This window comes from Mustela lutreola, chromosome 5, assembly GCF_030435805.1.
Source record: "Mustela lutreola isolate mMusLut2 chromosome 5, mMusLut2.pri, whole genome shotgun sequence".
Taxonomy (NCBI): domain Eukaryota; kingdom Metazoa; phylum Chordata; class Mammalia; order Carnivora; family Mustelidae; genus Mustela; species Mustela lutreola.
This window is the reverse complement of record NC_081294.1, coordinates 147620322-147644976: the sequence shown is the minus strand read 5'-3', so window position 1 is coordinate 147644976 and position 24655 is coordinate 147620322. Positions and strand designations below refer to the sequence as shown.

General features: G+C 38.5%; 1 protein-coding gene across 4 annotated transcripts in view; it reads left to right on the top strand.

The window, feature by feature from the left end:
- Positions 1-21705, top strand: part of COMMD10 (COMM domain containing 10) — a 204428-nt gene extending 182723 nt beyond the window's left edge. For 3 of the 4 annotated variants that reach the window (XM_059175811.1, XM_059175810.1, XM_059175808.1), the window contains 2 exons: positions 19964-20023; positions 20977-21705. In XM_059175811.1, the coding sequence (XP_059031794.1) occupies positions 19964-20023; positions 20977-21015 (99 nt within the window). In that variant the 3' untranslated portion in view covers positions 21016-21705. Of the gene's footprint in view, positions 1-1967; positions 2097-19963; positions 20024-20976 lie in introns of those variants that run through there. The other variant, XM_059175809.1, reaches the window with a different exon arrangement.
- The last annotated feature ends 2950 nt before the right edge of the window (positions 21706-24655 follow it).

Here is a 24655-nt window from a genome sequence, read left to right as displayed (position 1 = left end):
GATTTCTTGAAAGAGTATTATTACGGAGTCAAAAAGCATGAACTTTTTTGAAAAACTAGTATGTACAAGCAGATACTATATTTTAAATGTAAAATATAACCCTTATTCACGAGCTCCATATACACTCAGGATTAGGGAAAAGTGCCAACTTGTTAGAACCATTTCATTTTTGGAATATGCACTGTTAATTTCATGATTCTAAGAGGATTGTGTGACTTGTAATCAGGTAATTAGGTTAGCAGGCAACTAATGTGGATGGAAAAATGAGCTCAGTCTTCATCTGTCACCATTACAAGTTAAAAATTTGTAATGGAACAACGTGATTACAAGATAACAATTTCTTCTAGACAATTACTGCATTAAATTAATCCCATAATCAGATTAGTTATTGTCCCTGCCTGTCTTTAGGACTTTGGGTCCATTAAGTGTTGAGAGTAGAATGGGGTGGGGGTGTCTTATGATTGTATGATTGCAGGTTTGCAAAGAGTGCATTCTCAGGTGTCCCTTACGTGATGAATTCAGTGCCCTTCAGAGCAGGAAGCAAATGCTGAATTTACCCATTTTTGTTTCCCAGAAACAGAGCCTCCAATTAGCCAATAAGAAGTATAAATTGTAACTAAATTGTGAAATTAATACTCATTTAGGTACAATTGTTAATCCTCTTTCCCTTGAAGACTAACATGACAACACCAGAAAGAAGAAAATTAAACCAACATATGTTTTTAATTACCTTTTTCTTAACACTGCAAATTGCATGAGGTTATTTAATTTAGGATGCAAAATCCATGGTAGCTGTGGAAAGTCCACACACATCATCCAAATTTCTGTCTCTGAATACAATAAAGTGATTTTACAAATAAGACAGAAACCCTAGTTTGGGCATTGAGCTCATAGTCTTTAAAACCATGCACAGGAAACAGGAATTCTATTTAGTCTCTAGTTTACCCGAATCCCTCAGCTGGGATACTAACACATGCTTTGAGAAGTAAAGTCATACAGCCATTCAAAATCTGTAATGATAATGCTTCAGTAATCAGATAAGTACTTAAAATTAGAATAAAGAGTAATTTCCAGAAAAAGATAGCGTCACCTATAATATTTATTACAGAAAAACTGCTCCATTTTGTAGCTGTCAGTGCTCTTAACATAATTCCTCACTACATTGAAGGAGCTTCTTGTAATCATATTCAAAACCTCTTATCTTGCTGATTATATTCAGCAACCATAGCTAAATATTTCAGTAGCAGAGCTGAAAATCATAATGACATATCAGCATACACATAATAAATTACAGCTAATGAATACTGTAGGAAGTGCACGTTGATTGGCTCCAAGTTTGTGATCTGCTCATGCACAGCACGCTGTAATTTTTAAGAAGACAGAAAGTACGTTGACGGTATGCCTGCCAAACATACGGTTTTGTCTCTGTAAGAACAAAGTAATATTTTAGCCAGAATGAAAAGGGCACATACAGATAACGGGTTAAATGTCCTAGCAGACGAAGTAGATACCTCTGATGGAGCATTTTGTGACACTGTGTCATGCACAGTTTGACAATTTTTATATTGAGTAAAGGTTTCTGGTTAAAGATGGTTTGTTGTTCTCGTGATGGTGTAAACTCGTGTTTTTAGCTAAATATGTGCAAAACCTGAAATTCTGATTTCACCAGCTTAGACAGGGACATTCAAGTGTGAAAAGCCAATTTTCAAGCTAAGTAGAAATCTATAGATAAATAACTGTACTTTGTAATCCGCATATATACTGAATAAACAAGACTTATGAGACCCCCCCCATTAGTGGGGCAAATACTATATAGTATGATTGGAAAATATTGTTACCATTTAGACAAAATCCAATTACTCTGATACTCTCTATCATTACTCTCACTAAAAGAAAAAGGGCATATTTAAATTTAGCACCCATCTTCTCTTTTTCTTTTTTTAAGATTTTATTTATTTATTTGACAGAGATCACAAGTAGGCAGAGCGGCATGCAGAGAGAGAGGAGGAAGAAAGCTTCCTGCTGAGCAGAGAGCCCGATGCGGGGCTCGATCCCAAGACCCTGGGATCATGACCTGAGGCGAAGGCAGAGGCTTAACCCACTGAGCCACCCAGGTACCCCACAACCACCTTAACACTGAGCTTAGTTAAGGGCCATGTTGGGGGCTCAGTCCATTGAGCATCCAGCTCTTGGTTTCAGCTCAGGTAATGATCTCAGGGTCATAAGATTAAGCCCTATCTCAGGGTCTACCCTGGGCATGCAGCCTGCTTGAGATTCTCTCTCTCCCTCTCCTGCCCCACCCACCCCTGCTCACATGCAGGAGCTGTCTCTCAAAAATTAATTAATTAATTGATTGATTGATTAATTTAAAAAATTGAGCTCAATAAACATGTATGTCACTAAGTACTATGATCAGTACTGTACTTAGCTATTGGTCTACCTAAAGAAGGCAGAGCCCCCGGCCCTTGAAGAGCCTACCATCTATCGTACAAAGATGGGTCATTCCATCCCATGTAGTAAGGAAAGGCAGGGATTAAGATATGCATGGGGGGCTGTTACATCAACTGAGTTGAGAATTAAGGGGTCTAGCCAAATGCACATACACACGCGAAGGCATGGGTAGAGCCATTGGGAGCGCTGCTAAGACAACACAGAACAGCTTGAACAAAGACCCAAAGGACAGTGTGCAGTGCTTGCTGGTACTGCTGGTGCATACGGTGCATTGAGAGGACAGGAGGCTAGAATTCAAGGCTACAGGAGGAGTCAGGGGCCAGATTTTCAAGTCTTGAATGCTCTGCTAATAAGCATGACATTTGGTTTTGCTTTGTATATACTGCCTACATTCTTAAATAGACAAGCATTTTGTCTATTTTTCAAAGACTTAAAAAAGAAAATGTATAATTTGGAGGAAAATGCCTTTTGTGGCTTATACATCTCTTTGTTGCCATTGTCCTTTTGTAGCTTTTGTCACACCTTGTATCAGCTCAGGTTTCCAGTGTGCCTTCTCCCCTCCTCCAGCAGTAGGGCGCTCCATGCCCAGGAGATGTTGGGACCTACTGGACCAGGCAGTTATTTTCAGAAAGAGCTTTTGGAATCACTGGATTTGGTGGAGCGATCGAAATAAGCTTCATGGGGTGCCTGGGTGGCTCAGTGGGTTAAGCCTCTGCCTTCGGCTCAGGTCATGATCTCAGGGTCCTGGGATAGAGTCCCGCATCGGGCTCTCTGCTCAGCGGGGAGCCTGCTTCCTCCTCTCTCTCTGCCTGCCTCTCTGCCTACTTGTGATCTCTGTCTCTGTCAAATAAATAAATAAAATATTTGAAAAAAAGAAAAGAAGAAAAAAAAAAGAAATAAGCTTTATGGTCAGGTGCAAGTGATTGTCTCTGTCTCTGTGATGCACTGTATTCATTGGGCTGATATATTTTTGTTTGTTTGGAATTAGAATTTTAAACATGGCAATGTTTACTTTTGTGAAATACTCCTAGTGGCTCTTTTTTTTTTTTTTTTTTTTTAAATTAAAACAGATAAGCTTTTTTTTTTTTTTTTTTTGGAAAAATTTTGAGGTTTGAAGACTTTAACTCCACATTATTTCTCCATTACTTAAGACATGTTCGTGTCTCATCAGCCTTATTTCTCAAAATATTTACCCTCAGCATCGCTTTTATGTATTTCTGTGTAGACTCAGAGAGGGGATGTAAATGTGCAAGTTCATGGAGAGAACTTTTTCTATAAATCAGCTTGATCTGCAGGTGAGAGCACTGTTTTATCTTGAGAGCTCCTAGTAACACTGCAGTAGAAAGAACAATGATTTGTCTCCCCGTTATACACTTCCTGTTGGTTCATCTCTCTGGGACCAGCTGCCTCATCTTTTGAATAAAAGGGTTGAACTAGATTATTGCCAAAGCTCGCTCTTACTGACATTTTGTGGTTCTCTTCACGACCTCCCTTCACCAGTGTAGTTTGCTTGCATAGGTTTGCCTTTCCACATCTTCAAGACCTTGAATTGAAAAGGACCTTGGGAGGTCATGTAGTCAAGCTGCTCCAGAGAAAAGTGGAAATTTGCTTCCCCTCTACCTACGATGCTTGTGCTCGCATCTTCCCAAGCTGGCATCCTATGAATCAGAGCTGGTTGTAACATCTGTCACCCCTTTGGTTGCCAGGATTGATTCCACTGATCTGACAGATGGGCAGCGGATCCCTTCCTCCCTTTTGTCCCATGTACCTTCTTCCTGTCGTTGGGAGTGTAGCTGTAAAGGGCAACCAGCCTACCTAGAGAAGGACCTTTCTTTGGTCAAGGGTATACACCTCTCTGTTTGTCATTGTATTGGCAGTCTGTAATGTTTCTTGACTGATGAGATTTTATGGGCGACAAAAATGGCTAATGCTTGTATGTAACAGTAGAATTTCATGGGGCTTTTTTTTTTTTCCAGTCTGTGGTGAGAGCTTAAATTTCATCCCTAGTTTTTTTGTTTTTTGCTTTTGGGGGTTTTTTTTGAGCAATAATAGTAAATAGAGATACTGGACTGTATTTACAATTACCTTTTCCTGCATATACTTAGAGGGAACATAATCTGTAGGTGTATTTATTAAATAAACGGTGCCTAATGATTTTTGTATTATAAGCCCATTCAGCATTCAGTAGAGCTTGAAATATTATTTACATACTATCTTTGCCCTTCGTTTCTGTAACTGAAAAGGAGAAAACTTCCTCTTTGAGTATCTAGCAAAGCATTTTTAGATTCAATCAGAACATGAGATTGGTCGTTTTCTTTTACTGGAATCCTTCCCTCCTGATTTCCTAGTTGAAAAGCTAATTGTATCATTTCTAATTCCGATAGCCCAACTAAGCAGTGTAAATTTGGTTTAACTCTTAGCTAGTTGATATTTGTGTTATTTAGAGGCTGTTTTTACTTGGGTGATTTGTGCAGGGGCTAATGCATTTCTCTCTTGGAAAATGTATATGTATTCCTAATTCCCAACTAATGGGAAAGCAGAGGATATTTTTACTGTCAGCTTTCATCAAGTTAGACCTCTCTGAAGGCCTTACTGGCTTTTATTTCCATGGGAATTTTGCTAATACCCATCCAGGTGCTTGTAGACGGGACTACAAATTAAAAATGAAAAGGAATGGCAGAACAAATACATCTTTCTTATCTTTTAAGAAGTTGGTAGAATTTTAATCTCGTACTCTCATTTTCACTTTGCAGTGTGTTCAGAAAGGATGCAGAAAGTCTAAGTTGGATTTTAGTGTAGGAGACCAGCTTAGGCAATGTAAGTAATGAATTTCCTAAATGGGTTCTTGGTTGTAATCTTATATGTAGAAGGCAGAAGAAAGAGAGTAAATCTTCTAGTCTGTATATGTTTACCTAATAATATTAGTGACTTTAATGTGTTTTACTGGAAAATGGAAGACTGAAGACATATTTGAAAATAAGCTGCCTAGTTTTATTGCCTGTATACTAACTCACTAAATTATTTTGATCCATGTAATAAATGCCCACCCTACATTTCCAAGTACCATGCAGCTGTCGGTGCTCTTCACTTAATTTCTCTGAACGTAATTTGTGAACCTGGTGGTACTTGTCATTTAGGGAACACTCACCTACCCTAGATCCTGGAGTTTCATGGGGCTCAGCCCCAGGCTTCCCTCTCTTCTCATACTGCATTCTTTTCCTGGGCAATCCTATCCACTCTGCAGTTTTCTGTTTTGTTTTGTTTTGTTTAAGACTGTTTAGAGAGAGAGCACAAGCGGGGGGAGGGACAAAGGGAGAGAATTCTCAGGCAGACTCTCTGCTGAGCATGGAGCCCCACATAGGGCTCAATCCCAGGACCCCAGATCATGAGCTGAGCCACAATCAAGCTGGCTGCTTAACCAACTACGCCATCCAGGCAGCCCTAGAGAGAATATTAAGTAGCTCTGCACTCGAGATTTATTTATTTCAGAGATAATTTTGTATTTAAGTTACTTAATAAATAAATATTTACTTATTTTAGGGAAGGAGCATGAGCAGGGGAAGGGGCAGAGGGAGAGAATCCTCAAGCCAACTCCCCACTGAATGCAGAGCCCAAAGGGGCACTCGGTCCCACAACGCTGAGGTCATGACCTGAGCTGAAATCAAGAGCCAGAAGCTTAAATGACTGAGTCACCCAGGTGCCCCACTCTTACTGTTTTAAATATTAATATATCATAACAAAATATCAAGTATGTTTCTCTTGTTTGGCTTTTTAGACACGTATTTTCAGAAATCTCACATAATCGAGCTCCTTGTGTCTGAAACTGCCCCCTTGGTTTTGCTCCTTTTTTGGATCTTCTCTAGCATTTCCTTACCTCTGCTTCCTCCATCCAGTTTCTTTTGCCAGAGAGCTGAGAGTCATTCTGACTACTTCTATTCCTGCACACACACCCTCACTCCAATCTGTCACCAAGTGCTATCTCTAACCACCTCTAAATCATATCTTATATCTTTCTACTTTATCACTATGGCCATCACATTAGGTCAGATCAGTGTCTGGCCCGGACTAATGCATCCAGTTTGGCCAACTCGATTTACAAATAAAAGCCAAGGGCAGTTGTTAATATGCAGATGTAATTATATCATCCTTATACTTAAAACTCTCCAATGGCTTTCCATAGATCTTAGAAAAAAGCTCTTCTCTTCTGCCCATCCCGAAAGATGGGGCCTATCGAGTTTGCTAGGGCTGCCCTAACAGAGCACATCAGACCGGGTCATTTGTAACAGAAAATTACTTACTCATAGTCTGGAGGTTTGTAGTTTGAAATCAAGATGTCAACAGGATTGGTTTCTTCTAAGACCTCTTCTTGGCTTATGGATGGCCATAGTTTCCCAGTGTCTTCCCATGGTCTTCCTTCTGGGTGCTAAGCTCCTCTTTTTATAAGGAAACCTGTCATGTTGGCCTTGGACCCATCTATGACTCTTTTACCTTAATTACCTCTCTAAGACCTTAATGCTATATACAATTACATTTTGACATACCAGGGGTTAGGATTTCAAAGTGAATTTTGGGGAGACACAACTCAGCCCACAACAGGGCCTAAACTAATGGTTGAGGGAGGAGTAAACATGTGTAAAATGCACTACTCTGAGTAACATTTCCATGTTCCTTATGGTTTTGCATCAGCTATCATCTTTTCGTCAAAATCTTAACTGCTGTTAGGTCTACGTATTGCCTTACATAGCTGTTGAGAAGATACTAGAAACACTCTTTTATAGGTATCTGTTTCAGTCCCTGTCATCATTTCTTTTGGGTATATATTCAGGAGTGGAATTGCTAGGTCATACAGTAATTCTTTATTTAACTTTTTTAGGAATTCCATGCTATTTTCCACAGCCACTGCACCATTTTCCATTCCTGCTAGCAATGTATATGGATCCAATTTCATAATATCCTCACCTTGGGTTTTCTCGTCCTTACCCCCACAATTATATCCTTCTTACTAAGCATGAAGAGTTATCTCATTGCAGTTTTGATTTGCATTTCCCTAATGACTGATGTTGATTTTCCTTTCATGTGCTTACCTAACCATTTGTGTATCTTCTTCGTTCTGTTCTTTGCCTTTCTTTTTTTTTAATTGGCCTTGTCTTTTTGTTGTTGAATTATAGTAGTTCTTTATATCTTCGGGTTTTATATGCTTATTAGGTAATGATTTGCAAGTATTTTCTTCCGTCCTATGGGTTGTCTTTTTCCTCTCTCACTTCTTGTAAATTTTAACTGAGATATCACCATCTCTGTGAGATCTTTCCTGGCCACCTACCCCTGAATCTCCACTTACCCACCTCCAGACAAACATCCCCTTTCCCTGCTTTATTATTTCTTCCTAACACCAAACACCAACAGACATTCCACACGTATTATGTGGGTTGTTATTGTTGGTGGTGTTATTGTTACAAATCTTGTTTGTTGTCGCTCTTATTAACTAGAGGGAAGGGCATTTTTGTCTCCGTCTCTCCTTAAGTGTATGTAGACTACTGTCTAGACCAAGACTTGTAGGTATTTAATCTGTATGTATTGAATAAAAATGAAAGAATGAATTTAACACCTAGCAGTGCCATCTTCTTTTTTTTTTTTTAAGGTTTTATTTATTTATTTGACAGAGCTCACAAGTGGGCAGAGAGGCAGGCAGAGATGGGGAGAAAGCAGGCTCCCCACTGAGCAGAGAGCCCGATGCGGGGCTCGATCCCAGGACCCTAGGATCATGACCTGAGCCGAAGGCAGAGGCTTTAACCCTCCTTCACACCAGCCAAACACCACCACCCAGGCGCCCCTCTAAAACCTTTTTAAAACTGTTGTTTTTTAAATCCCGATATAAATGAACCCAATCAATATGTGTCTTCTGTGCCTTTCTCTGACATTTAGATATTTGGGAGTCATGCATTATGTCATATTTAGCTATAGCTTATTTTCATGTCTGTATAACCATCCATTGTATTCCCATACTATAATTTATGTATTCTTCCACTGAAAGAATGGTTACTTCCATTTTTTGGTTTTTTTGAATATTGGTGTTCTCAATATTCTTGTCTCCTGGTGTCCAAATGTGTATATTTCAGTTGAACATGATACTAATACTTAGGAGTGAATTTGGGGTCAAAAGGCATTCATGTTTTCAGCTTTAGTAAATAATACCAGACGAGTTTTCAGAGTAGTTACACAGGTTTTCATGCCTTGCAGCAGTATGGTTGCTAATATATTTTCAATTCATTTTGGCTGTTGGACATCTTTTGTAAAATGACTATTCAAGTCTCTTGTCTTCTTTATTTATTTTTTTTTCCTTTTTCTTTTTCTAAATCAGAGCAAGGCTGTCATGCCAGAGTGATCCTGATCAACCTGGAGTACCCCCTCTCTCCTGGGGAAACTGCTAGGAAATCCACCAAGAGGAGGGCTGTCCATAATTTTTAGGTTCTTTCCCACTTGTATTCCACCAGAGGCAGGCTTGGAGATCAACACATTAGCTGGATCCCCTCTTCACAATCCCATCTAACATCATGTGAGTCTCCTGATAGTTTGCTCCTTCACACCAGCCAAACACCACCACTCATGTGGCTTTCTTTTTGTCTTTTCATGAAGTGTAATTGACACAACATGGTATTAGTTTTAGGTGTACAATGCAATGACTGTGTATATGTTCTTATCCCTTTTTCATCTCAGTTTTGCTCTTTTTTATTGATTTGTGGGCATTTTTGTGTATTCTGGCTATGAGTCTCTAGCTTTCCTTTTAGTCTTTTGATGATGTGACTTGATGAGTGGAAGTTCTAGATTTTAATATATTCTCACTTATCAGTCATTTTCTTTATAGTTAATTTACTAGCAGCTTCTTTGCCAACTAAAGGTTATATGGTTAGCGTATTTTCTTGTCATTTTAAGGGAGTCTTTATATACTCCAGGGTTATGGAGAAATTCAAGTATATTTTCTTTTAGCTTTTTCATTTTATCTTACCACTTAGAATTACACTCCATCTGGAAGGAGATGAATAAAAACTGGCAGGAAAGTGTGGGATATTTGGGAAATAATGAGTACAACAGTTTGGTTGGAGTACAGAGAGGTTTGGGTTTTGTTTTTGTTTTTGTTTTTGTTTTTTTGTTTTTTGGTGGGAAGAGTCTTAGGGGAATTAAAACTTTTTAAGTTAGATTAGAGAAGATTGTGTCAAACTAAGAAAAATATTATTCTGGTCTGTTCTCACATGAGCAGGTATCACTTATAGTAGTGTCCAAAGCACGTTGGGGTACGAGCACTTTTGTCTCCAAAAAGGGCATGCAGTAGTGTGGATGACTCAGGACACATGACCCACACTCCTCACCCCCAGCCACACAATAACAACAAAGCAAAATAACACCAAAAAACTATCTTTCTTACTGACTTCCCTTTTAATGTTTAAGAAAGTCTTCATTTACTTGGAAGAGAGTGTATAGTAGTATCTTGACGTGGTTGGGTATTGTTAAATTACTTCCTTTTTTCTCTAGTAACATTTACCTACTGAAAGCTATCCGTACTTTATCTCACATACAGTTCTGGATAACCCTTAATTTCCTGCTCTGACCCTTCTAGTTCATTGTCCATTGTTACATGGTTGTTTTCCTTAGGTGGTTTTCTTACCACAGTGTGCCTCCATGTGCTCATCTGTTAAAGACAAATATTTTATGGCATGCCTACCTCCTTGGACTGTTTTAAAATTAATCTGAGGTTTTGTAGGTGATATCTGTGTCAGGTAATATAAGTGATTACCAGTGGCAGGACTTCCAGAATACATAAAATCATATGAGCCTATTCTTTATTTTTTACTTTTCTAATTGAGTAATTCTTTCTTTCTTTCTTTCTTTTTTCATTGAAATTTTAGTTAACATACAGTACAATATTGGTTTCTGGAGTAGAATTCAGTGACTCATCACTTACATATAACACCCAGGGATCATCAGAACAAGTACCCTCCTTACTACCCATCTGCCGTCTAGCCCATCCCCCACCTAGCTCCCTCCATCTCCCCTCAGTTTGTTCTCTATTGTCATGAGTCTCTTACGGCTTGTTACCCTCTCTCCTTTTCTTTTCCCCCTTCACATATAGTTCAACTGTCTTGTTTCTTCAATTTTGCATATGAGTGAAATCATGCGGTATTTGTCTTTCTCTGACTGATGTATTTTGCTTAGGATAATACCCTCTAGCTTCATCTTGTTAGGTCCCCCAATAATGGGTCCGTGATTAAAGGAGCGAGACTGATACAAAGCAAAGATGAAGCAAAGCCTTATTTCACGCCAAGCATCAAGAATCAGACTGACCAGCCAGGGCCGCGCCTCTTACAGAGAGGGCGACCTTTCTCTGCTTCACAGACTAGCTTTTAAGGGCAAAGGCCATGTGGTTGGGCCTGGCCATGCACAGGTGGCCAAGAGATTGTAACACACAGAGAAAGCTGCACAGTCATGTTAGGTCATACGTAAGTGACCAATTGAATTATAATTTACCCTAGTAGATATTTGAACCAGCCTATCACCTTCATCAGAATTGGTGCCCAAAAGGCTCCCAAAGGGCAGGGCCCATACTCCTTGGTAACTAGGGAGACATTATGCGCCGCCCCCCACATCTGATCGGATGTCTCCACCTGGCCTGACCCACTCTTGTATTTGGGCTTTGTTACCTGGGGCTGGTTTCCGGGACTTGTTTTTGAGTAAGTCCCCTGGGGAAAGCGGGGCAGGGACAGTTGAAGGGTTAAACAACAAGGTTATTGTTTAACCTGGATGGAAGTGTTCTGGCTAAAATAGGTCCTTATAATCCATGTCCTTGCAAATGGCAAGATTTCATTCTTTCTGATGGCTGAGTAATATTCCATCATATATATACATATAGCAACTTCTTTACCCATTCATCAGTCTGTGGACATTTGGGCTCTTTCCCTACTTTGTGACCCTATTTTGTGTGTGTGTGTGTGAAAAACAACTATAATGCTTTTATTTAAAAGCATAGTTATGGGGTTGCCTGGGTGGCTCCGTTGGTTGAGCCACTGCTTTCGGCTCAGGTCACAGTCCTGGAATTCCAGGATCCAATTCTCTGTCAGGCTCCCTGCTCAGCAGGGAGTCTGCTTCTCCCACTGATCTCTCTCCTCTCCTGCTCTATCTATCAAATAAATAAATAAAATCTTTTGGGAAAAAAATATAATAAATAAAAGCACACTTATGGAATTTCATGTTGTTTACATTTATAGGAAGAAGGAATGATATAAACACAAATAACCTTACAATTTTTGTGAGACCTGTGTGATCCACATCTAAAAGAGTTTTCCTAGGAGTTATCCATTACAGCTAAAGCCCTAGGGTGAATTTTCTTTTTCTTTACTTTTTCTTAAAGTATATGTGGTGTGCAATATTATACTACAGGTAACCCTTGGACAGTCTGGGTTTGAACCAGACGGGTCCACTTATACATGGATTTTTTTTTTCCATTAATACAGCACTGTAAATGCATTTTCTCTTCCTTATGATTTTCTTAATGATATTTTCTTTTTTGTAGCTTACTTTATGATAAGTATAAACAGTATATAAAGTAAAAACAGTATCTAATTCATGTAACTTACAGAATATGTATTAATCAACTTACAGAGAATATGTATTAATCAATCAGTATGTATTAATCAATTGATCAATATGTATTAATCAACAGAATATGTATTAATTATGTTATCTGTAAGGCTTCTGGTCATCAGTGGGCTATTAGTAGTTAAGTTTGGTCAGAGTTAAATGTTACATGTGGATTTTCAATTATATGGGGGCCTGCTGCCCTAAGTCCCATGTTGTTCAAGGGTCAACTTTAGCTTCAGATGTACAAGTGCATTTATGTGCATTACAAGGTGATCACTGTGATAAACTAGCTACCAACTGTGACCATATATAATTGTTAAATATTATTAACTATATTCCCTGTGCTGTACATAGTATTCCTATTTCTTACTTATTTTATAAATGGAAGTTTATACCTTTTAATCCTTTTTCCCTGTTTCACTTGTCCCCCCACCCCTTTCCCCTCTGGCCACCGCCAGATTGTTCCCTGTTATCTATGAATCTGTTTCTGCTTTGTTTTGTTGGTTCATTTGTTTTCTGTATTCCCCTTATAAGGGAAAATATACAGTACTTGTCTTTCTCTGTTTGACTTACTTGACTTAGCATAATACCCTCTACATATACCATGTTGTCACGAATAGCAAGGTTTCATTCTCTTTTATGATTAATATTCCATTATATTTATATATACCATATCTTCTCTATCCATTCATCCATTGATGGACATTTAGGTTGCTTCCATATCTTGGCTATTACAGATAATGCTGCAGTGGACATAGGTGCGCATGTATCTCTTCAGATTGGTGATTTGTTGGTTGTTTTTTGTTTTGTTTTTGTTTTCATAAATACCCAGAGATCGAATTGCTGAAACATATGGTAGTCCTATTTTAATTTTTTGAAGAACCTTCCTACTGTTTTCCATAATGGCTGCACCAATTTATATTTCCACCAACAGCGCAGGGGAGTTCCCTTTTCTCTCCATTCTTGCCAGCACTTGTTATTTCTTGTCCTTTTGTTAACAGCCATTCTGACAAGTCGTGAGATGATACGTCACTGTGGTTTGGTTTTGCATTTTCCTGATGATAAGTGATATTGGGCACCTTTTCATATGTCTGTCTGTTGGCCTTCTGTAAGTCTCTGGAGAAATGTCTGTTCCGTTCCTCTGCTTATTTCCTATTCATGTTGTTTGGGGTTTTTTCCTATTGAGTTGTGTGAAATTTTTTATATATTTTGGTAATTAACTCACTATCAGTTGTATCATTTACAAATATCTTCTTTCCTTCAGTAATTTGCTTTTTTGTTTTGTTGATGGCTTCCTTTACCATACGAAAGCTTTTTAATTTGATGTAGTCTCATTTGTTTACTTCTGCTTTTATTGTTCTTTCCTGGGGAGACAGATCCAAAACAGTCTTGTTCAGACTGACATCAGAAAGCTTATTGCCCGTGTTTTCTTCCAGTAGTTTCAGGGTTTCTGTTCTTAAACTTAAGTCTTTAGTTGGTTTTGAGTGTATGTTTGTATACAGTGAAAGAAAGTGGTCCAGTTTTATTCTTTCACATGTAGCTGTCCAGCTACATTTATTGAAGAAACTTTTTCCCATGGTATGTGTAAGGGCCTATTTAGCCAGAGCAGCTCCATCCTGACCCTGCTGCACCACCCCCACCCACCCCCACCCCGCCCAGCCCACAGAACTTACTTAAGAACAAGTCCCCGAAACCAGTCCCAGGTAACAAAGCCCAAGTACAAGGGTGGGTCAGGCGGGGTGGAGGTATTCAGTCAGTGGGGGGGGGGCGCATACTGTCTCCCTAGCTACCAAGGAGTATGGGCACCGCCCTTTGGGTGCCTATTCTGACCAAGGTGATAGGCTAATTCAAGTATCTACAAGGGTAAATTGTAATTCAATTGGTCACTTATGTGTGACCTAGCAGCACTGTGCACTTTCTCTGTGTTAAAATCTCATTGGCCACCTGTGCATGGCCAGGCCCACAACATGGCCTTTGCCCTTAAAAGCTAGTCTGTAAGACAGAGAGAGGTTGCCTCTTTGCAAGAGACGGCCCTGGCCAGACAGTTTGATTCTCAATGCTTAGTGCGAAATAAAGCCTTGCTTGACCTTCGCTTTGTATCAGTCTCGCTCCTTTGACCATGGACCCAACAGTATGTTCTTGCCTCCTTTTTTTGAAGATGGATTGACTATATAAGCATAGGTTTATTTCTGGCCTCTCTGTTCTGTTGATTTCTAGTGTGCGCGTGCTCGCGTGTGTGTGTGTGTGTGTGTGTGTGTGTGTGTATGCACCAGTACTATACTGTTTTGATGACAACAGCTTTGTATTACATCTTGATATCTGGGATTGTCATACCTCCAGTTTTGTTATTCTTTTTCAAGATTCCTTTAAATTATTTTGATTCTATATGAACTTTAGGATTGTTTGTTCTATTTCTGTGAAAGATGCTATTGGTTTTCAGTGGGGATTGCATTGAATCTGTGACTGTTTGGGGTGATACTAGCATTTTAACAATATTAGTTCTAATCCTTGAGCACAGAATATCTTTCATTTGTTTGTGTCATCTCAGTTTCTTTCATCAATGTCTTGTAGTTTTTGAGTAGAGGTCTTTTACCTCCTTGGTTAAATTTATTCCTACATATTTTATTCTTTTTGATGCAACTGTGAGTAATATTGTTTTTAAAATTTCTCTTTCTGATAATTTGTTGTAATTGCATAGAAGTGTCACAGATTTGTGTATTTTAACTTTGTATCCTTCAACTTTATGGAATTTTTTAGTTCTAATAGTTTTTTGGCGGAGTCTTTAAGGTTCTCTGTATCTAGTATCATGTCATCTGCACACTTTTACATCTTCCTTTCCAATTTGAGTGCCTTTGTTTCTTTCTCTTATGCAGTTACTATGGCTAAGACTTCCAGAACTATGTTGAATAAAAAGTGGTGAGAGTGGCATCCTTGTCTTTGTACTGACCTTAGAGGAAAAGAAAGCTGTCAGCCTTCCACCACCGAGTAGGATGTTAGCTGTGGGTCTGTCTTAGGTACATTCCTTCTATATCCACGCTGTCGAGAGTTTTTATCATAACCGTGTATTGCATTTGATAAAATTCTGCATCTGTTGAGATGATCGTATCATTTTTATCCTTTCTGTTAGTTTGATGTATCACATTGATGAATTTGTGGGTGTTGAACTGTCTTTGCATTTTTGGAATATGTTCTACCTGATTGTAGTGTATGATCAATCCTTTTAATGTGTGGTTGAGTTCAGTTTGCTCATATTTTGTTGAGGATTTTTGCATCAATCTTCCTTGAAGATATTCTCCTGCAGTTTTCTTTTTTTATGGTCACTTTCTCTGCTTTTGGTATCTGGGTAATTCTGGCCTCATAGGATGAGTCTGGAAGCATTCCTTCTTCTTCAGTCTTTTGGGATAGTTTGAGAAGGATAGGTATTAACTCCAGTTGAAATCTTTTATGAATATACCTGTGAGGATGGTCTAAGATTTGTTTGTTGGGATTTTTTTTTTTATTACTGATTGAACTTCATTACTAGTCATCATTGTGTTCAGATTTTCTGTATCTTCTGGACTCAGTCTTGAAAGATTGTGTGTTTATAGGAATTTATTCATTTCTTCTAGGTTATCCCATTTGTTGGCATGTAATTTTTTTTGTAGTACTGCCTTATGATCCTTTGTATTTCTATGGTATTGGTTATAATTTCTCTTCTTCCATTTCTGATTTTATTTGGGCCCTCTCTCTTTCTTTTTTTTTTCCTTGACAGGTCTGGCTAAAGGTTTAGCACTTTTGTTTATATTTTCAAAGAACTAGCTCTTAGTTTCATTGATTTTTTTTTGTCTCTGTTTCACTTATATCCACTCTTACCTTTATTATTTCCTTTCTTCTACTAACTTTGGTTTTACTTATTCTTTTTCTCATTCCTTTAGGTGTAAAGTTAGGTTGTCTGAGTTGGTTTTTTTTTTTTTTCTTAAGGTGGCTCTGTAGTGCCATAAACTTCCCTCTTAGGTGTATTTTTGCTATATCCCATAGATTTTGAACTGTTGTGTTCCCATTTTTATTTGTCTCGAGGTATTTTTTTTTCTGTTGACCCATTATTTATTTATTAGCATATTGTTTAGCCTCCACATGTTTTCAGTTTTTCCAGCTTTCTTCTTGTGATTGATTTTATTTTCATACCTCTAGGGTAGCAAACGATGCTTGATATGATTTCCATCTTCTTAAATTTATTAAGACTTGTTTTGTGACCTAACATGTAACCTTTCCTGCAGCATGTTCCATGTGCACTTGAGAAGAATATGTATTCTGCTCTTGGATGGAATGTTCTGTATATGTCTGTTAAGTCCATGTGGTCCTATGTGTCAGCTAAGGCTACTGTTTCCTCATTGATTTTCTGTCTGAATGATCTATCCATTGAAGTCATTGGGGTGCTGAAACCCCTACTATTATTATATTACTCTCATTTTCTTCCTTTATGTCTGAGTTTACTTTTTCTTCCTTCTTTATCAGATCTATGAAGTGTTACCCATGAGTTTTGGATAATAGCCAGTAGTATCCATTGATATTCCTTTAAACACACATGCAGTGAACAGCCCTCCCAGAAATAATTTTTAGAACTTGCCTAGTCATTATATTCCCTTGGAAGACAGTATAAACTCTCTGTTAGAATTACCTTTAAAAAAAAAAAAATTCTTTCAACTTAAAATGCAATTTGCCTTGTATAAAAATATTGCTTGTATCTGATTCCTGGAAGAATGGGGATGTAATATTCCCATAAACTTTTTCCCTAAACATTTGACTTTGTAAAAAGTGAAATACAGTACTACCTAAGATATATCTATATATACCTGTACATAAAAAAATACATGTATTATTTTCTTTCACCAAGTGATTAGAGGTCTGTAGTCCAAGTTGAAAATACTTTTGACATATGATTGACAAAATGACAGTGCATTTTGATTACTTGCAACTATCATTTTTTGTCACTAAGATATTTCTCTTCTTATTTAGTATGACATAGTAGGCTACAGTTTATTGTTTATTGTCCAGACTTATCTTTTTGACTCTTTGGGAGGAAAAAAAAAAAAAACAGGACCAAATAGTCAAGTCTCATCATCTATTGACAGTGATAGACAGCACATGGATAATTAAGCCCATCGTCAAATATAGCCTATAAAACTGTAGCCAGGATTTTTTGCATCTTCCTCCTGAAAGCTTGTTGTTAGAGTTGGGACTGATAGTTGAGATGTCACTGGTTTGAATATCAGTTTTATTTTCTCTTCTTCCCTTAACAAAGATACTAATGAACTATGAGTTGAGTCAGAGGCCCAGAGTGTTAGAGCTAGACAATCCAAGGCCAGGCACCCCTGAAATACTAATAATTGGACTCTTATTAAACTTAATGCACTTACATCCTTGTTGGGTCTAGACGGCCACTGATTTGTGTCCAGACATAAAACTGAAGAGTTTTTCGAAAACAAGCCTCCTTAGTGAACTGAACCTTCCATACATTTTCTGAAGAGAAATGAAGCTAGAGAGTTGACTGTGGTTTGATAAAGCAGATTTGTGACTTTCTAGTTAAATTCTCAAAGAAGGCTCAGAGTGTGTTTTCCTCTTAAAAATGTCATGGTCCAAGGAAGGATTTTGATCACACCCATTCCTAATATTTATGGGACCTAAAACAGGAGTAAATATGGAGGCCTTGGGCCATATATCTAAATGTAAAGTCATAAATAAAGTTACCAAACTACTGAGTAAGTGCAACCTATACTGCTTTCTTGATAATACACCTTAAGTAATGTCCTGGCGGGCGAGATTTGGATTTAGAATTCTTGGGCTCTCTGGGGTGTCATGTCAGAGTGTGACAATGTGAGGACTTGGCTCTTAACCAGTCCCCCTTTCCTTTTTGTCCTACATATCTGTCTAAGTTCCATCGTTACCCTCCTTAAACAACTGCCCTTGCCCACCCCTTGGGTAAACGTAGATTCTTAAATTCTAAGAATAATCTCTGTACACATGACATGGAACACTTAAAGCCATTTCTGTATTCTCCCATATTTTCACGGTCTTCCCTAAGTCACTGCGGGTTGAATGGGAAAAGATCATGATAATAGCTATCAGTGATTATACCTGCCAGACATTGGCATTAGTTCTTTGCATATTTTATCTCGGGTATCAACATTTTCCCTTCTTGGGGCTAAGTATTTCAGTAAAGCAAGACACTGAATTTATATACATAGCTCTGCCGTATAAACACACACACACGCGCACACACACACACACGCAGGTGCACATTGGCATACATTATTTCAGCTGTTGATATTTTAGGAAGTATGTTTTCAAAGTCACCTTCCTTCCCTTTCCTCAATGCCGCCCTTTAGAAAATACTAACTTGAAACAAAGCAGAATTCAGGATCCAAGAACCCAGCTTGGCAACGACCCCCGGGTGTTTGTACAGCAAATCAAGTTGTTCACAAACTGATTCAGTTCTTTATTCTCTCCCACCCACCCCACCGTTGGATTGGTGAGAGAGTAATGAACTTGCCTTGCTTTTCCACAGGGTAAACTGAGGCCTGTCATTTCCCTTTAACTGCTGGGAGGAAATATAGCACTGCTAGATAATGCTGATTTCAACCTTTGAAGGTTCAATGATGTGTGTCAGTTAGCCTGCTACTTTTTTCTCCTTCCTAAAGGAACAGGCTTTAAGGCAGATCTGCTCCTTGATTCATTTTAAAGCTTAACTACTTAGGTAGGTGTTACAAGAGCAAAGAAAAAGTGTGAATTTAATCCTCTATGCCTTGGCTTCTTGAGAAGGGAGGTGCCACATCTAAACACAGCCCCACTGACTCTCCTCAGTTAGCTGGAGATACTTTGTTTTGGAAATGTTGGCTTTGTAAGTAGAAATGGAAACCATTAAAACAGATAAAACAAAGAAAAAAGTAGCCATAGAAACAGAAGTAGAATTAAGAGAATGTTGGAAATGACCACAAGCAATGAAGTACATGAATTCATGTCTGTTTTCAACCTTTGTCCACTCTTCAGTTCATGGTGCCCGTTTGATGTCCTGTGAGCACAACAGTGTTGCCCATTCTTGGCATTCTCTCTCCTCATTAACTTGCACTTGCCAGAAGTACCTTGAATAAAACAAACACATTTGACCAATCTTCAGGAGCTACTTCGAGTGTTCCCTTAGTTTACAAGGTCATTCCAAAGCAGGTTGCAAGGGGCCAGACCCTCATTGCACGCTGCTGCGCCATCATGCAGACGTGCCCAGTGTCCCTCAGCACCCACAGCTCCCACGAAGGTTCCCCTGTCACATCTGAGGGAAAGAAGGAGCTTGGTTAAGTCTTTGCTTTGAAGCTGTCATGTTAATTGTGAACTTTTGCTGAGTCTGTACCTTAAAAAAGGTAACCATCTCAGCATGTTAAGATCATAACTGCTAGATTAATGCTTGGAGGCAGCAGCTGTGCTGACGGGAGGCATTAATGGCTGGATGAGTTCAATCAGATAGGCCGCCTCCAGTGTCTTTGCGTAATGATATTTGCTAGATTCCAAATGGACTGCTGAGAAAGATGAAATACAATCTCGTATATTATCTCTATCTTGAAAAAAAATAGAGAATGAAATTGTTCTCTTACTGGCTTCTATTTTATTAACCTTTGTGGAGGCAACTTAAAGAACAGATGTTCCTGTAGAGTTGAAACCTTTTGCTAAAGTGGAGTGTCATTAAGCGCGTCTATGAGTTCTAGAACAGTGGGGTTGAGTGAAGCAGGCAAGTATTTTTCTTAAAACTACTCACAAAATAATAGGGCATATTCTGGGGCTATCCAGAAAGAAAAAACTGGAGTGAACATTGGATACAACTAAATTCATTCTTCTTTCTTCTTCTTCCATACAGAGCATGGAGAAAGTTCTTGTGGAATTCAGTCACAAGGAGTTGTTTGATTTCTATAACAAGGTCTGTATTTTTAAAATAATTTCTGCTATGTGGGGTTTTACATAATGTTGCCTTCTTTTTATGAATTCTTATTTTTAAATGACCTATTACGGAGCGAAGTTCTTTAAACATCCCTTGTAAACACCGTATGTTTCACGGCAGGAAGCATTGCCGAGACGAAGAGAATCTGACATACTAAATCAGGAAGAAAGTGGAAATGGTTTTAATTAAAGCAATAGGATTGTTACTTTAAAGCAAAGCATTCAGTAATGAACTATGTGATACCTAGCCACATTGGCACTTTAGGTATATTTAACATTAAATATTTTAATTTCCGGGCCCAAAAGGAAAGGGAGGTGCCAGGCCTGTGAAGTTTTATCTTTGAGTGAATGTCCTTGTTTCTTTCCAAATCCTGACTTTGTGAGCCAGGAAGATGCACTCCCCCCTCAACTCCCCCTTCAAAAGTCTTATGTAGTGAACATTTATTTTTTTTTATTTTTAAAGATTTTATTTATTTATTTGACAGAGAGAGATCACGAGTAGGCAGAGAGGCAGGCAGAGAAAGAGAGGCAGATAGAGAGAGAGAGAGAGAGAAGCAGGCTCCCTGCCGAGCAGAGAGCCCGATGCGAGACTCGATCCCTGACCTAAGCTGAAGGCAGCGGCCCAACCCACTGAGCCACCCAGGCGCTCCCTGTAGTGAACATTTATATTAAAGCAGCCGGGGGTATTTCAAAGAGTCAAATTTAGAAATCTTCCTTGACTCATTGGAAAACGTAGACCACAGCCATGAATTCTAATATCTTCTTATGAAAAGAAAACTTTCCTACGTGGTGAATCTGTTGCTGTGCGAATGGATGTAACATGCGTGGTTGCTGCTGCCGATCTGTCCCTCCCCTCGGCAAGTTTCTGAGCAGCCCTTCATAGGCATTTCTCGCCTTTCAGCAACTTTTCTCTCGTTTCCTCTGTCTAAATAGCTGGAGACCATACAAGCGCAGCTGGATTCCCTCACGTGATTGTTCCCGAAGACTGGCTTCTCCATCACACTCCTGCACCTCATCATTCTGCCCCGAAGATGGGCTGCCAGGTTCTGTTTTCTGAAGAATTCGGTAGCTTTCCTCTTGTAAACAACAGGGCTTACCGCTTCTTAGAGTAATAACAGTCAAGGGAAATCATTGTCTCAAGAGCTTCTAATACCCATTCTCTCCTCCTGTTAGCCAACGGCAAACAATTGTTAAGAATGCATTCAATTGGAAGGAAACAGTAAATACCATATTGTTATTACCGTCTTGTTTTTGCTTTATTGCCTGACCTGCTCATTTTTTACATGTTAGATGACACCTTTATGTATCAAGGAGAGTCCACAGAGACAAGGGATACTGTGTACCTTAGAATACGAAACTCAAGTCATTACCTCATTAAAGCAAGAAAGCAAGGAAGTGCAATCAGATACTTCGTTTTTCCTTGAATATAATGATGTTTTGCTTGGGAAATAACATAGGAACAAAATCTGAAATAGAGCTAGTGGTAGTGAACCAGTTAATTCCAATGTGAGCTTCTATGTGCACTTTAATTTTTTTGGTCTGAGTGTAATGATCTAATAATAGTCCAGGTTTCTGTGTGCTTTCCTTTGTACTGCAAATTAATAATGATTCACTTCATTGTAAGGGAGAGATTCTGATCATAAATAAAAATAATTGTCATGAGTGCTAAATAGTTATCCTTAAAATTCCAAAAACAGATACCTTTTATATTTTTTTCTATAAATATGTTAATTTAAGTCAATAAAATTTTTATGTTTTAGAATTAGGTGAACTGAAGTACACAGTATCTTATACTGTAATTGTATATAAACGTGAGTATGGTTGCCTATAAAAACATTACCAGTTGAATTTTTTATGAATAAAATATTTTTTCTTTGTTGTTTCCACAGAGACAGAGCAGGTGGGAGTGGGGAGATGGGAGGGGAGAAATTGAGGGAGTCGTAGACATTGATTTGAGTCAAACGTGACTTCATATGAAGGTATTTGATCTCAGAAATGTCCTATGGTTAACAGCCAGCCACTGAAATTAAATCACATTCCTTCTGTGAGATGATCTGCATTGATGGTCCCTCAAGTAAATGTTCACTGTATGGAATTTGTGCCTTTCTTTGTATGTGTGCTTTATGCCGTTGATGAGAACAGTTGGGAGTTTGGATGATTTCAGAAAGTAATATTATAGTTGCTGTCTGTAGTTGATTAATTTGAAAAGTTTCTTTAATGTCCATTGATACGCTATCTGGAAGACTTGTTTATAGTACAGCGGCATTTATTTCCATATGTAGCTTATGGGAGCTGTCTTATTTTGTTACACTCTGTTCTGCCAGTTCCAGAGGGAGCTACCTGACTACTTAAACATTTTGGTAACTATTCCTTCAGACTTCTTATATACAAAAACACATACATCATCTCAAGTTAAATTTGTTAGACCCTTCTGACGGTGACCATATGGATAGGTGGAAGTTTTCATTGGTTTAATGGCCAATTTAACTCCCATGTAGGTATCTAAACTAAACGTGACAGTCCAAAATGAAATTCTCAATTAGTAGCTTGTTTTATGCTCCCTAAAAGACCTGGTTTTATACTCTCTAGGAGTATTATCTAAAACTGTGCAAAAATGTAGTAAATAGTTTCCTCTCCATGAGTCTAGTTCAAGAAAGTCTGACCAAAGGCATTGAAAAAAGGCCTAATAGAAGGTCTAATTCCAACTAAGGATATAACTATTCTTGAAATATATTTAATTGCAGATCATTTCATTCCTTAAGGCACCACTATTGCTCTGATACACAGGTCAAAGAAAATAACATTCCCAAACAGTGCCGAATACCTGTGACTTTTTCATAGAAATAAGGGACTTGGGGAGGCAAGTGCTAGAAGCTCCTCTCTCAGCACTCTTACTTGAGTGCCTGGCGTGAGGCTTGAACACAAATAGACTTACTTGCTAGAAAGGAATTATTGTACTATTTTACCCCTACTAGAAGTATTACCTGCAATGTTCCAGTAGTAATTTGTGCTTCTTTTTAATGAGGAAAATCCAAAAATCACAAAGAAGTAACCTTAAAGTACACTCTTATCATCCAAAACAGCCATTTAATGACATTTTGGTAGATTTTACTGAAGTGGTTTTTTCCCTGCCCATATATCTTTCTCGTTCTTTTTTTTTTTTTTTCTTTTTTTAAGATTTTATTTATTTAGAGAGAGAAAACACAAAAGAGAGCAGAGGGCACAAGTAGGCAGAGCAGCAGGCAGAGGGAGAGGGAGAAGCAGACCCCCCACCCAGCAGAAAGCCTGATGTGGGGGTGCCTGGGTGGCTCAGTGGGTTAAAGCCTCTGCCTTTGGCTCAGGTCACGATCCCAGAGTCCTGGGATCGAGCCCCGCATTAGGCTCTCTGCTCGGCAGGGAGCCTGTTTCCTCCTCTCTCTCTCTGCCTGCCTCTCTGACTACTTGTAATCTCTGCCTGTCAAATAAATAAATAAAATCTTTAAAAAAAAAAAAAAAAGAAAAGAAAAAAAGAAAGAAAGCCTGATGTGGGACTCGATCCCAGGACCCCAAGACCATGACCTGAGCTGAAGGCAGATGCCCAACCAACTGAGCCACCCAGGTGTCCCTCTCGTTCTTTTTTCTTTTTTTTTTTCTTTTCCTAACACATTGGAATAATGCCATAAATACAGATTCATACTTTGCTTTGTGTAACATTATACATGAGCATTTTTTCCTGTCCTTACTACCTAAAACATAATTTCAGTATATATTAAATAACCCACCATGTGCATGAGCTACACTTTATGTAGTTATCCAGTCTGTTGTTGGATATTTAGACTATTTTCATTTTTTAACATACTACAGAACTCACTGGTGGCATATCATTATATCTATAACCCCTAGACCACATCTGTCATTATTTTATTACTACAAATTACTAGAGGTGGGATTATATAAGAAGTATGAAGATTTATTTTCCATTTTTATCTTTAATGGTATTTTATTATAAAAATCATAGTTGCCCTTAGTTTAAAAAAAGAAAGTTCCTGTTTTGCCAGTCTCACTCCACTTCCCAGAAGTGCTCACCCAACTACTTGGAAATTTTGGTTTGTATCTTTTCAGATGTCTTATGCAAATACACACGCACACACACCTTTTTGTGTATGTTTATACTTGCCTTTATTTATTTATGTGTTTATTTATTTTTAAGTAGGCTCCATACCCAACATGGAGCCCGACATGGAGCTTGAACTCATAGCCCATATTCATTTATACCATCTCCAACGGTAAAGGAAAATTCACCTGCCTCAGGACAACTTCATCACCCTTTTCTCCTACTGCGCATTTCATTCTCCACATTCTCCTTAACCTGGGACCAGGTTTTGGGAACAGCATTGGGTGAGAGAGAATTGGACACTGAAACATCACTAATTACTTGGGTTTTTCATGCTGATAACTCTAGAAGAATCAAAGAAATCTCTTCTATAATCAGCAAATGGGAGAGGCACTAGCACAGTATTTTAGTGTAAGGACACTGAAGTCAGACATTCATTTCCTCAACAAATACTCAGTAAGTGCATATGATTCTAGGAACTTCATATGCTAGCACCGTGTTAACAATGTTGAAGAAAAT